Genomic DNA, 12,286 nt, shown 5'->3' on the forward strand with positions numbered 1-12,286 from the left:
CTAAAACTCCACTGGAAGAGTCCAGACTGCAAACCTGTCTTTGGAGCAACAAGAACAGGCTGGCATTGGCTTACAGGAAGCAGCAAGCTAGAACTGGTTTTGCTAATCTGGGATTAAATGTCTGGAAGGGTCCTGGGCTGTACAGAATGGTCATAGTGCAAGAGATGAGGAAACTGCAAGGTGAACCAAACAGAGAGCTCCGTGGAGGAGGAGCCCCTCCCTTCCAGGCTCAGGGGAGAGGCTGATGGGTCCCTCCTGAGACGTTCCAATCCAGGACTTTCCCCGCATAGATTTCCCTTTTAGTTCCCTTCCAAATTTCTCTGTATTTTAAACTGCTTCTAGACTTTTGCTGCTGCCTCTTTTAAAAACCGTTTTTCTTGTAAACAGAAAAGCAATGCGGAAAACAGTTGGGCCCAGATTGGGCTGTAACTCTGCTGCCATCATCAACTCTTTACAGTGCCTTCCTCACCAGTAGGACTGCAGAACTGATGAGAACCAGAAGCATCCCCCCCCACCACCACGATGCAATTGTAAGAAAGGCACAAGGTTCCCTGGGTATTGTCGTATTTTCAGGGGCTACTGCCCCCCAATCCTAAAATTTCATTTCTGCAGCCCCACAAAATACTACAATTCCCAGGTAACCCTGCACATTTCCCAGGACTGTAGGGCAATAAATTACTGCAAGCAGTTGGGGAAAATGTTCTTTTTATATGATTTATAACTTTCAGGATTGCTCTCTTTCTGTGCTCTGGAGCCAGGTTTCTCAATACTTGTTTTCCAAGTTGAGATCAGGTGAGCGTGGAACACAGAGAGGAAAACTCTTGAGATGCAGATGGCTTGGGCATTCTTATGCTACTGTGCTTGCTGACTGACAACATGCCCGTGACCAAATCTGGAAACTTCTTCTGGCGAAAGGTACCAGAGCTCTTCAGCAAGGGTGGGGTGGGAGGTTGAATAAGAAGGGAGAATTTATTGCCTGCACACCAGTAAGAACACAATGCATTGATTTTTTTTTTTTTAAAGGGGCCAAAACAGAACAAAACAGTTCTTGTAAACAGAAAAGCAATGCGGAAAACAGTTGGGGCCAGATTGGGCTGTAACTCTGCTGCCATCATCAGCTCTTTACAGTGTCTTCCTCACCAGTAGGACTGCAGAACTGGCTTGGTGTTCCACTGAAACCAACCATTTCCCCAGGAGCTTTCCCAGACAGCAGGCTTTACTGCAGGTTTTCTGCGAGGCTTTACTGCAAGTTCAAAGTTGGCAAAAACCAAAATGATGCAAAAAGTGGATTGTTTTACCGAAGATATAGATCGGACTACACTCAAACACATGCTGGGAAACCCAAATTGTTTGTGTGTGAAGTGCTCCCTGAGAGCTCACAGGGACTTGAGAGCTCACAGGGTAAATTTGGTGGGATATGTGAATGCACACCTCCATTCAGGAGAAGATGCAAACTAAAAGCCAGGTGTGAAAAACTTCCTGGTGACTATTAACTGGAGCTATTCCAGGAGATTTTCCTCCTAATTTCCCCCTCAAATGTTTTGCACAATATCAAGCCACTAAAATCTTCAGGATTGCTTTCAATATCTAGGGCTGCTGCCAACCCTCCAGGTGACTTGAAAACAAGCTTGAAAGTGTTCATCTTGGCTTGCAATTCTGGAGAATTCAAGGGCTTGATCTTGTACAAAATGTTGAGAAAACACTGGAAAGACTCCTTTGGCAATGGCTTCAGTAAGAGTTGGCAACTCTGTCCATACTCCCTCTCTCACTAAAGTGAGATCCAAATTCAGTTTGTAGTTTTGTAACACACCCATTCTTTACCAGAGACGTACATTTTCCTTTGAAGAAAGAAAATAAAGCTTGGAATAACACTCACTTAGCTTTAATATTAAATGTAACATTCATTTGTCAGGTTGTACACAGCAAAGCCAAAATAATCATGTACACATATTTACAGGTGCCACTGTACAACAGTCTGGTGTAAGTTTATATACATATCTATATATATAAATTAACAATTTTGATATATACAATATGGTACATTCTGCAGGAGGGAGAGGGGAAGCTTGGATTATAAAGGAGAGAGGAAGATTGGTTTAGGATTACAGTTTGCAAAGATTTTATACCCCTAACTCTAAGATCTGTTGGGCAGTGGAACAGCCTGCCTCATGCAGTGGTGGGCTCCCCTTCAGAGGAGATTTCCAAATAGGGGCTGGACAGCCATCTGTCAGAGATGCTGTAGGGCTACCCACCTTTGGCCCTCAAACTGTTGTTGGACTATAGCTCCCATAATCCCCAGTCACAGTGGCAAATAGGGATGATGGGAGTTGTAGACCAACACGTGCAGGGGGGCCAACGTTGTACAGCCTAGATTCCTGCAATGAATAGGGGGTTGAACTAGAAGACTCCAAGATCCCTTCCACCTCTAAAATTCTAGGAAAATGCCAATGTGGATATAGCGTTGGACTAGGGCCAGGAGGACCTGGGTTCAAATCCCCACTCAGTCACTGGGAGACTTTGGACCAGTCTCTCCCAATCTGTCGCCCTAACCTACCTCATAGGGTTGTCATGAAGATAAAAGGAATACATGGCCATATACACCACCTTGAGCTCTTTGGAAGAAAACCAGATTGAAAGGTAGTAATAACCGTTTCAGGAGCCACCCCTCATTTCCCACCCCCAAGGGAGTGCAATTTACTAGAGGCAGGCCCCACAAAATGGGAAATGGATTGGAGCAAATGTGAATTTGGAGAAATGAGTACCTGGCAAATGTCAGATTCTCTCCTTGTATGCATCCCAAAGCAGTTAAAAGGTGCTTATAGTGAAAATGGAGACTCAGCTAGGCTAGTTATGGATGCTTCTGAAGGGTGGGATTTCACCATCTCCCCTGGATCAGGGGCTTTGGGCACCAAGAAGGGAAACCCCTGTCCGTCCCAGAGTTCAGTGGCAACCACAGCTTCCAGCCACCATGTCGTCGTACTGTTTGAGGACCACATTTTCATCATCATCAAAATATAGCAGGTTGATGGAGAAGAGTTTATCAGGGACGCAGCAGGGACCACTGACGTCCTGGCTGAGCTTCAGGGCATTGATGATGGATTGGACGGTGGCGTGGTTGGTGGGCCGCATGTTCTCCCCCAGCGGGAAGGGGCAGGAACCCCTGCAGTGGTAGGCATTGTACCCACGGGGAGATATAATCCAGCCAGACCAGCCAATTTCCTCAAAGTCCACAGAGAGCTGGTGTCTTTGGCAGGGCAGCTGCGGGTCCACTGAGCGAGGGGTCCGTGTCCTGTTTGAGGTGCTTCCTAGGTGCTCAGGAAAGGTTGGGTTCTGCAGGCTGGAATCTAAGGCAGAGAAATACCAGTTAAAAGTGAATGCTGTGAACTAATTCACAGTATATGGAGCTACTGTGGTGGCTGCTGTGGTAAGAGTGTTGGACTAGGACCGTAGAGGCCTGAGTTCAAATGCCCGCTCACTCATGAAAGTCACTGGATGACTCTGGGCCAGTCACTTCTCTCTCATCCTAACCTACCTCAGGATTGCTGTGAGGTTAATCATAACTATGTACACTGCTCTGGCTCCTGGGAGGAAGATGGGGATATAAATGTAATAGGACATAAATAAATGATGGTGTGAGGATGAATATTAAAGCACTCTGCATGCACTCAGAGGCACGCTTCTGCAGTAAACCCAGTTGTAATCTAACAATGAGTTTCTCACTGACACCCCCCCCACACACACACACACCCGGGATCAGAGTTGAGGCAAGGATTCTCAAACTTGGGTTGCTGGACTACAACTCCCATAATCTCCTGCTACAATGGCTGAAAGCAAGGGATGATAGGGGTGGTAGTCCAACAACATGAGACCCAAGTTTTAAGGGCTTTGAGAGCAAGAGGGATGAGTTTCTTATGGATTTTAAAATTCTGTTTGGAAATTAAGTGCTCTATTTCTTCTTGCAAATGTCCCTACAAAATACGCACACACAAGATGAAATAAAAACACATGTCCAGAAATGACAATGTGTGTACCATTAATGTATTATTCAACACTGGAGAATGGCCAGTCTTCTCATACAAATAAGGGCTTTGGGCAAATGGCTCCTTTCTTAAATTAAGCTTATTCTGCCATAGCTTTTTGCAAGAGGTTGATGAGATTAAGCGTCATCTTTCTTCATTACCATACAAAATTAGAGAAGGAGAGAGAGCTACAGATAAATAGATATCCAGAGAAGTAAGTAAGTTGGATAGAGTCAGTCAGTAAGTTTATTATGGCCAATAGACCCCAAAAGAGCGTGAATAAACAATTCCAGCTGCAGCAAGATATAACATAAAACCAAGAGTACAATTACATATATACAGCATTTCAGATGATTCAAAATAAGCCCCCACCCCATGGCCTCTGCAGTTCTTCCATCTCCAGCAGTTAACGATTTGCTTCCTAGTTCTTACAGCAATTGACAGAAATTTGGTCACAGTTAAGGTGAACGTTGGGATTTTATCTGTCAAAAGATATTTAACAAAAAATCAGATAGATCTCCCTGGTAAGTTGGACAGATAGAATTCAATGTTAGAGGTGGAAGGGACCTTCAAGATCTCCTGCTTAGTGACAGCTGTGCAGGGAAGGAAGGAAGGTGGCTAGATCAGGAGAGAGAGATGCCTGAAAGTCTTCATCCTGTCCATAATTCATGTGTGGAATTTGCTACCATGAGATATATTTATATACACCCTTCCTCTTTAATTAGTTTAACACTAACATTTTAGTTCCCTGTTGTTCCTGTTGAATCCATTTCAAGTTCCCCCTTCTGTGTTTTGTTCTTTGTTCAGTATTATGACTTTACCAGCATGTTCCTTTCAATATAAACAATTACTTTAGAAGACAATAAAAACAGTTTTAAATAGAAAAAAAAGGGGATTTCTCTCCTGCTGGTGGTGAGATTTTCGGTAGAAAGGTTATCCTTAAATCTGCTGGATCTAGAGCCCAAATAGTGCCAGCTCGTGCCAGAATACTAACAGGTTAGGTGACTCAAACAAGTGAGCCAAGCGGCACACAATGATGCATTCTGCACATGTGGAGTTAACCTTTTTCTGGACACCACACCACTATCTTTCTTATCAACTCACAATGCTGTTGCAGGAAGTAGCCTCTGCCATGTCATTCCCCTCTGACTCCAATCATGTCTGTGCCTTTCGTCCTGCCCTACCAACCCCAAAGGATCCTCCTCCTCCTCACCTAAAAAGGTGTTGGTGGGTAGCATCATTCCTCTTCGCCCGTCGTCAGTGAACAAAACCAACATTGGTTTCTTGCTCTCATGGTGATCTCTCCCAGAAGCGAACTGCACGGCACTGGGGTCAAGCGGTGACCCTCCAAGTCCCCGCACAGTCACCAACAAGCCCTGGTTGCTGCTTTCTTCTTCTGTCCAATCACGAACCTGCAATGACACTCTGGTTAACATTTGCACAAAAATCACCACTTAAGGGACTCAAACAAGAGAGCCAAGCTGCATGCTACAGAAAAAGGCTCACAGCAAAACGCGAAACACTATGACCTGCTGATCTGATATTACAGGGATTCCCCGCCCCCAGTCACAAATAGCCCAGTTAACCCCCGCCCAAAAAAGCATATATTGAACTTCTCCCCACTCAAAGCTCCTCTCCAACCCTGGGAGGGTTGGAGAGATGTGACGCCATAGAGATGTGACGCTCATAGAGATGTGACGCCATTTCAAGAGGGTGAAGGGCATTTTAAGAGGGTGGCATTGCCCTGGCTCCAGTACCCTCCACTTGCCCCTCCTCCCACAACTGGGGGATGAGGCAGAAAGGTCAGGGGATGAGGCAGGGTGGGAAGAACCTATGACCCAGACCCCAAGTGACCCCATGCCACTGGGACCCCGCCCCCCCCCACACGGAGAACCAGGGGAACCGACAAGCAAAGCAGAGCCCACCAATGGTTGAGGCAGACTGTTCCACTGCCAAAGAACTATTAGGAAAGTCATCCTAAAGTCTAGCCTGAATCGGCTTCCCTATTGTTGCCATCCATGGGTTCTAGTCCTGCCCTCCGGGAGCAACAGAGAACAAGTCCGCTCCTCCTCCTATTTGGCCTGATATTTGAAGAATGCTCTCTCACATCCCACCCAGCTACTTCATCTTCTCCCCTTTGGCTGGCAAGGACACTCACTCACCGCTTGTGTGATGGCAAACACTTCCCATCCGGAGCCATGCACAGCCAGGAGTCGGACCGAGAGCAGTTTCTTTCCATCAGAGGAATCCAAGTTCTCTTTGTCCAGGACCTGGTAGACACTCACCTGGAAGGAGAGGAGTGGAGGGTTTTTGGGTGCACAGGGGAATCAGCTCAGGACCAAGGAGTAAGCTGGGTTTTAAGGAATCCAGCTCCTATTCAGATGCAAAGAGGCCATTCCTGTAGCAGTCGAGTTCGCAAATGAGAATTTCAGGTGAGTCTGGAAGTCCCATAAAACTCTTTCCCCAGCTGTGCAAGTAAAGCACTTTGCACATGCTCTCTACTACACGGTCTTCATTATGATTACATATTAAGTGTGCTTATAGTGCCATCCACTACTCCCTGTTAACTGGGAAAATAAGCACCTTTTAAAGTCGTGGTTCTCATATTTAACAAGGGGAGAGCAGCTGGCCCCATTCAGTCCAGCACAATGTCCCTCCCAGTGGCTATTGCTGGTGCCTCCCCTGTGTCTCCCCAACTGTTGCTAATGAACAATTCTGGAACTTGTGAGGAAGTAACAATGACAAAAGTGCCCCGGTGCATATGCAGAGTGCATACACAGCTCAAGAACTTGCAAGGAAAGAACAAAGACTGGAGTGCTTTTATGCATATGCAAAGTTCATCAACAGCCCTAGAATTTATGAGGAACAGGCAAAGGCAGGAGTGCCCCTGTGCATACACAGAGTGCATACATCGCTGTAAAACAGGGCTGCACAACTCTGGCCCTCCAGCTGTTGCTGGACTACAACCCCTACCATCCCTGACTATCGGCCACTGTGGCTAGGGATTATGGAAGCTGTAGTCCAGCAACAGCCAGAGGACTGAAAAGTTGTGCAGCCCTGCTGTAGAACATGTGAGGAAGGAACAAGACAAAAACATCCTTGTGCTCCACCTCCAGCCTCAAAGGCAGGATGCCTCTGAGTACCAGTTGTAGGGGAGTAATGGCAGGAGAGAGGGCACACCCTCAACTCCTGTCTGTGGCTTCCAGCAGCATCTGGTGGGCCACTGTGCGAAACAGAATGCTGGACTAGATGGGCCTTGGGCCTGATCCAGCAGGGCTGTTCTTATGTTCTTATATACAGAGTACATACTCAGCCCTAGAACCTGTGGAGAAGGGGTGAAGACCAAGGTGCCTCTGTGCATACACAGAACATACTCCTGGGAGTATGTATTCCTCCTAGGGACAGCTTCTGCTGCAGTTTCACTTACCTGGCAGAAGTGCTGCCTCCTGAGGAGGGCCCCATCAGCCACCCGTGCCCGCAGTTTAAAGAGGTGCAGCTCCGCTGTCAGGACCCTCTCGTTCTTGGCCACGCTGGACAGGATGAAGAGGAAATGGAACTGGTCACTGTGAACTGGAGCACAGAAGGCATTCCTTGTTATTTGTTTCTGTAGTACCTTTCAGCATCCACCAGCATTCCTTTGAGCCTCACAACAACCATGCAGGGTAGGACAGGGAGAAGCTCATCAGGTCACCCTGTGGGCTCCATGGCTCTATGATGTAGTGAGTAGAGTTGGTTCTGGATCAGGGGGACCTGGATTCAAATTCTAGCCTGTCACTATCTCCCTGCCTGGCCTGCCTTGCAGAGGGTTTGCAAGAATAAATGCAGGTGCGGGGGGGGGGGGCGGGGGGGGATCCCACCGACACCTCCTTTAACTTCTTGGAGAATTGTGGGGTGGGCAGAGGCTAAAAATGTAATTCAAAAATTCATAAATGGTTGAAGTAGGAGTTGAGGCCATCTCTCTTGCAGCCAGACACAACAAGCCTTTCTGAGTTTATTACTTTAGATCTTGACTTCCCTTACTCTGGGAAGTTCAAAGTGTTACACATTGTCCTCCTCTCCCCATTTTATTCTCACAACAATCCTATGAGGTATGTTAAGCTGAAAGAGAGCAACTGGCCCAAGGTCACCCAGGGAAGGAAAGAGAGAGGGAAAGAAAAGGGAGAAAGAAAAGGAGGGAAAGAAAAATGCAGAGAAGGAAGGAAGAAAAGAAAAGAAAAAGAAAAAGAAAAGAACAGTTCAAATTTAGGATTATTTAGCACAGATTATTTATTACTTAAATTTTCACCCAATTGGGTGGATTTTCCCCAAACTGGGGATTCTAATCCCTGTTAAAACAACACAAGCCCTCTCAAGGACCTTTGCCAGACAGCAGAGGGTTTACTGAGAGGCTTTACTGCAAGTTCGAATTTGCCCAAAAAAACCAAAGAAAAAAGTGGATTTTTTTACCCCAGACATACATCGGGCTACATTCTAACACGCAATGAAAAAACTGAATTGTATGCTGTCTAAATTGCTTAGGGATCTGCAATATTGCTTTCCAATATTAAAGTATTAAACCCATGAAACTAGCTGGGTGACTCTGGGCCAGTCACTTCTCTCTCAGCCTAACCTACTTCACAGGGTTGTTGTGAAAGAGAAACTCAAGTATGTAGTACACCGCTCTGGGCTCCTTGAAGGAAGAGCGGGATATAAATGTAGAAATAAATAAATAAATAAATAAAATAAAGTATGCACTGTCAGTTTAAAACACATCAGTAGAGGTGGAAATCCAATTTCTTTTTAAAAAGTAATTAGACCACACGCTATCACATACGTCAGCCCATCCTGAATTAAAGTATTAGTGTTGACACTATCTCTATTAACACACTATGTTCAATACGAATATAATGAGTGTACAGTGCACAGGTACAGATCTGTACACAAGTACAGTTATTCACACATTATGCTAAACACAGGTACAGCAGTACACTTCCTATCTGTACAATTAATTTGTGGGGTCTGTAGCCTGGTTCACTTTTAAAATGAACACAGACATAGTCATTCTTACAAAAACATGTGTACAGACATCTGACTCAAACAACATAATATCTGAATAAGGAGGGAGTGCTGTAAAACTTTATTGTCTCACAATAACAACTGAGTTGAAGTACCAAATTCAGCCTTCCGCCTCTGCCTGATGCTTTAGGGAAGCTCACAAACAGAAGGTGACAGTGATAGCTCACCTCTGTTCTCAGCATCAGAGATACTGAGGTATACTGCCCCTGACCATGGAGGTCCCATTTGTTCCTGATTTGCCACCAATCTCCATTATCCTTAATCGTCAGTTCAGATTGCAAACCTTCAGGCACAGGGCACGTTTTAGAGTCAAATTGTGTTAATTTGATACAATTAACAATAGCAGCCAGCAACCCAAAAGGAGGCTTTCTAAGCACAGCTCTCCTCCCTTCTCTAGCCTAGCAAGGATGTTGCTGCCAGGCACCAGCTTCCAAGCCCTTCCCAGTAAGGGAAGAGAGCTGGTCTTGTGGTAGCAAGCATGACTTGTTCCCTTAAGCTAAACAGGGTCTGCCCTGGCTGCATATGAAAGGGAGACTAGAAGTGTGAGTACTGTAAGATATTCCCCTTAGGGGATGGAGTCTAGGCTCCAAGTTCCTTCCAAGACAGGGCTGAAAGAGATTCCTGCCTGCAACCTTGGAGAAGCCGCTGCCACTCTGTGCAGACAATACTGAGCGAGATGGACCTATGGTCTGACTCAGTATATGGCAGCTTCCTATGTTCCTCCCCACATGCCCCATGACAGCACTCACTTTTGTCCAGGAAGCTGCGCACCGTGTTCCCTTCCAAGAGGTCAGGGTCCTTGGTGACCCCGTCATCCCCGGCCACCGTGTTGTAGAGGTCCACCATGTACTGGGGGGGCTCTTTGATGCGGTGGGGGGATTGAGGGGGGTCCTCCATGCCAAAGACTTGCAGCAGCCTCTTGAGGGCCTCGGCTCTTTTGTCGTCAGAGTCCCCGGCTTCCAGGTGGGCCAGAGAGGGCCTGCCAAGGCAAGCTGGTGCCCAGAAGAGGAGAAGTGGAAGGAGAAGCTGGATATGCAGCATTGCTGGTGTTTTGGTGGTCCTGAGAGAACTGGGTTCTTCCCAAGTGGCTGTGGCCACATTTATATCCAAGAACTTGGACCCACAAGAGGCTATTAAGCCCCAGATGCTAATGAGCCATCAGGAAGGGCAAAGAGAGCTAATGGTGGTGTTAACAAGGTGCCAAGCAGATGCCATTAGGCCCAGTACACAAGCTATTGGGGGCTTGTGGATTCTCACCCTGGCATGTGTTTGCAGAAGGCAGGGTGCCCCGGATTGCAGGAAGAGGGCAAAGCCTCCGCAGGTGCCTCCAAAGTGGATTCTGCAGCACATCTTTGTCAGCAGCAGAGCTCAGCCTCCACAGGAGGCTAACAGGCCTCTAATGGGGGCAAATAGGAGTCCCTTTGCATATAGGAAGGAATTAAACAGCTTTGGACAAACAACAAGAGAAAGAGAAACAGGGGAGAGGAAGAGATCTCCCAGGGCCAGAAAGAAATCAGCACCCCAAATGTTCAAAACTGAGTATATATTGGTTAAATCGAGTCCACTTACCGTAATACAGCAACTTGCCATTATGCAAAACCTGCCATTAAACAAGAAAAGCCTTTACATGCTAGACATTAAGAAGCATTACGAATTGTTACAGAAATCATGAATTGTGGCACCAGGGAACTACCAAGATCTCTGTGTTGGTCCACACTTAGACATAGCATCTTCTTTAGCCTTAGAATGCACTAACCGTGCTTGAACAAGACATTTTGTGGTCCTAAAACTAACATACTTTATGGTATCCTTTAGCAAAAAGGATAATTTCTCCTGGGGAAAATAACCCATTTTTGAAGCTAACAATGGATGGTCAGCTTAGCACACATATCTTTGTACATCTCATATTCAAATATAAATACGAATACGATGACTATTTGTATACCGCTTTTCAACAAATGTTCCCAAAGCAGTTTACACACACACACACACACACCTCCCTGTCCCCAAAGGGCTCACAATCTAAAAAAGAAACATAAGAGAACACGAGCAACAGCCACAGGAAGCATGCTGTGATGGGGATGGTTAGGGCCAGTTCTCCCTCTGTTACATAAAGCCACTTTTAAAAGGTGCCTCTTTGTTCTGCATACAAAGCGGGCACTCTGTCACTAAACCCTTCTAAGCTGAGCAAAGAGGCACCTTTTAAAGTAGTGATCCCCTTACATTTAGCAATGGGAGAGTAACTGGCCCTATCCAGCCCAGCACTGCGTCCTTCCAGTGGCTGTTGCTGGTGTTCGCCTTGTGTTTATTTTAAGATTGTGAGCTTTTTGGGGACAGGAAACTGTTACATTTTTAATTTTTCTATATAAAACGATTTGAGAACTTTTTGTTGAAAAGTGGTATGTAAATAGTAGTATTATTGAGCAGTGTTGTCAACTCTAACTGAAGCTGTGGCCTGGATGGTTCCGCTCACCTCCGCTTCAGCCACCTGCTGATCGTTGGTTGCCAGTTCCTGGAGATTCTAGGCCAAGCCCAGACTGCTTTTTACTGAATCTCATTTCTCAAGGAAGATAGGGTGACCAACAGCTATACCTCAAATGGAGCCTCCATGTTGAGAGGCAGCCTACCTCTGTATACCAGTTGCTGCTGAGCAACAGCAGTGGAGGCCATTCAGTCACGAACTGCTTGTGGGCTTCACAGAGGCATCTGGTTGGCCACTCCAGGAAAGGATGCTGGACCAAAAAGCTTGTTGATCTAATCTTCAAAAGCCTACACAAACTATTTGACCGGAGACAGTAGTTCTTGTGCACTATGAAAACCTGCAACTCAGGGCTGGATTATGACATGCTGAGGCCCTAAGTGATGTGAAGTTTAAAAGACCCTATAACATTTTTTAAAAACTAGCTGGCGTGGGCACAGAACATCTGTGCCTCTGGTTCTCCATCGTTCTTGGCCCCTCGTTCTCAGCCCTCCCCGCTCCTCTTCCCTCCTCCAATGTTTTTCTCTCTCTGGCCGGCTGCCTAGCCAGCCGCTTTTTCCAGCCCGCCACTTTCTCCTCCGCCCTGGCCACCGCAGTTTTCTCTTCCCCCCAGCGCTGTTTTCTCCCCCCGCCTTCTCCCCCCCCCCCCAGCCACCACTGCTTTCACTTTCTTCCCCTCCACTAGGAATGTGCACGGTCCGGACAGGTCCAGACCGGAACCGGGGGGGGGTCT

At 46.5% G+C, this 12,286-nt stretch overlaps 1 protein-coding gene across 1 annotated transcript; it reads right to left on the reverse strand.

The window, feature by feature from the left end:
• Positions 1-1,996: 1,996 nt before the first annotated feature.
• On the reverse strand, positions 1,997-11,684 carry LOC128343787 (bone morphogenetic protein 2-like). The gene is made up of 7 exons (XM_053293223.1): positions 11,667-11,684; positions 10,644-10,674; positions 9,824-10,066; positions 7,447-7,589; positions 6,182-6,304; positions 5,233-5,431; positions 1,997-3,344 (listed from the first exon to the last, which is right to left on the reverse strand). The coding sequence occupies exons 1-7, from the start codon at positions 11,682-11,684 to the stop codon at positions 2,941-2,943; spliced, it is 1,161 nt and encodes a 386-aa protein (XP_053149198.1). The 3' UTR covers positions 1,997-2,940.
• Positions 11,685-12,286: the final 602 nt, after the last annotated feature.

This window comes from Hemicordylus capensis, chromosome 2 (assembly GCF_027244095.1).
Source record: "Hemicordylus capensis ecotype Gifberg chromosome 2, rHemCap1.1.pri, whole genome shotgun sequence".
NCBI lineage: Eukaryota > Metazoa > Chordata > Lepidosauria > Squamata > Cordylidae > Hemicordylus > Hemicordylus capensis.

Excerpts from the sequence above, each read along its gene's own strand:
- LOC128343787 (XM_053293223.1), bottom strand. Across the intron at positions 6,305-7,446 it reads GGAGGCAGCACTTCTGCCAG|GTGAGTGTCTACCAGGTCCT; the intron begins GTAAGTGAAACT and ends CTCTCCTTCCAG. Across the intron at positions 3,345-5,232 it reads ACCCACCAACACCTTTTTAG|ATTCCAGCCTGCAGAACCCA; the intron begins GTGAGGAGGAGG and ends TCTCTGCCTTAG.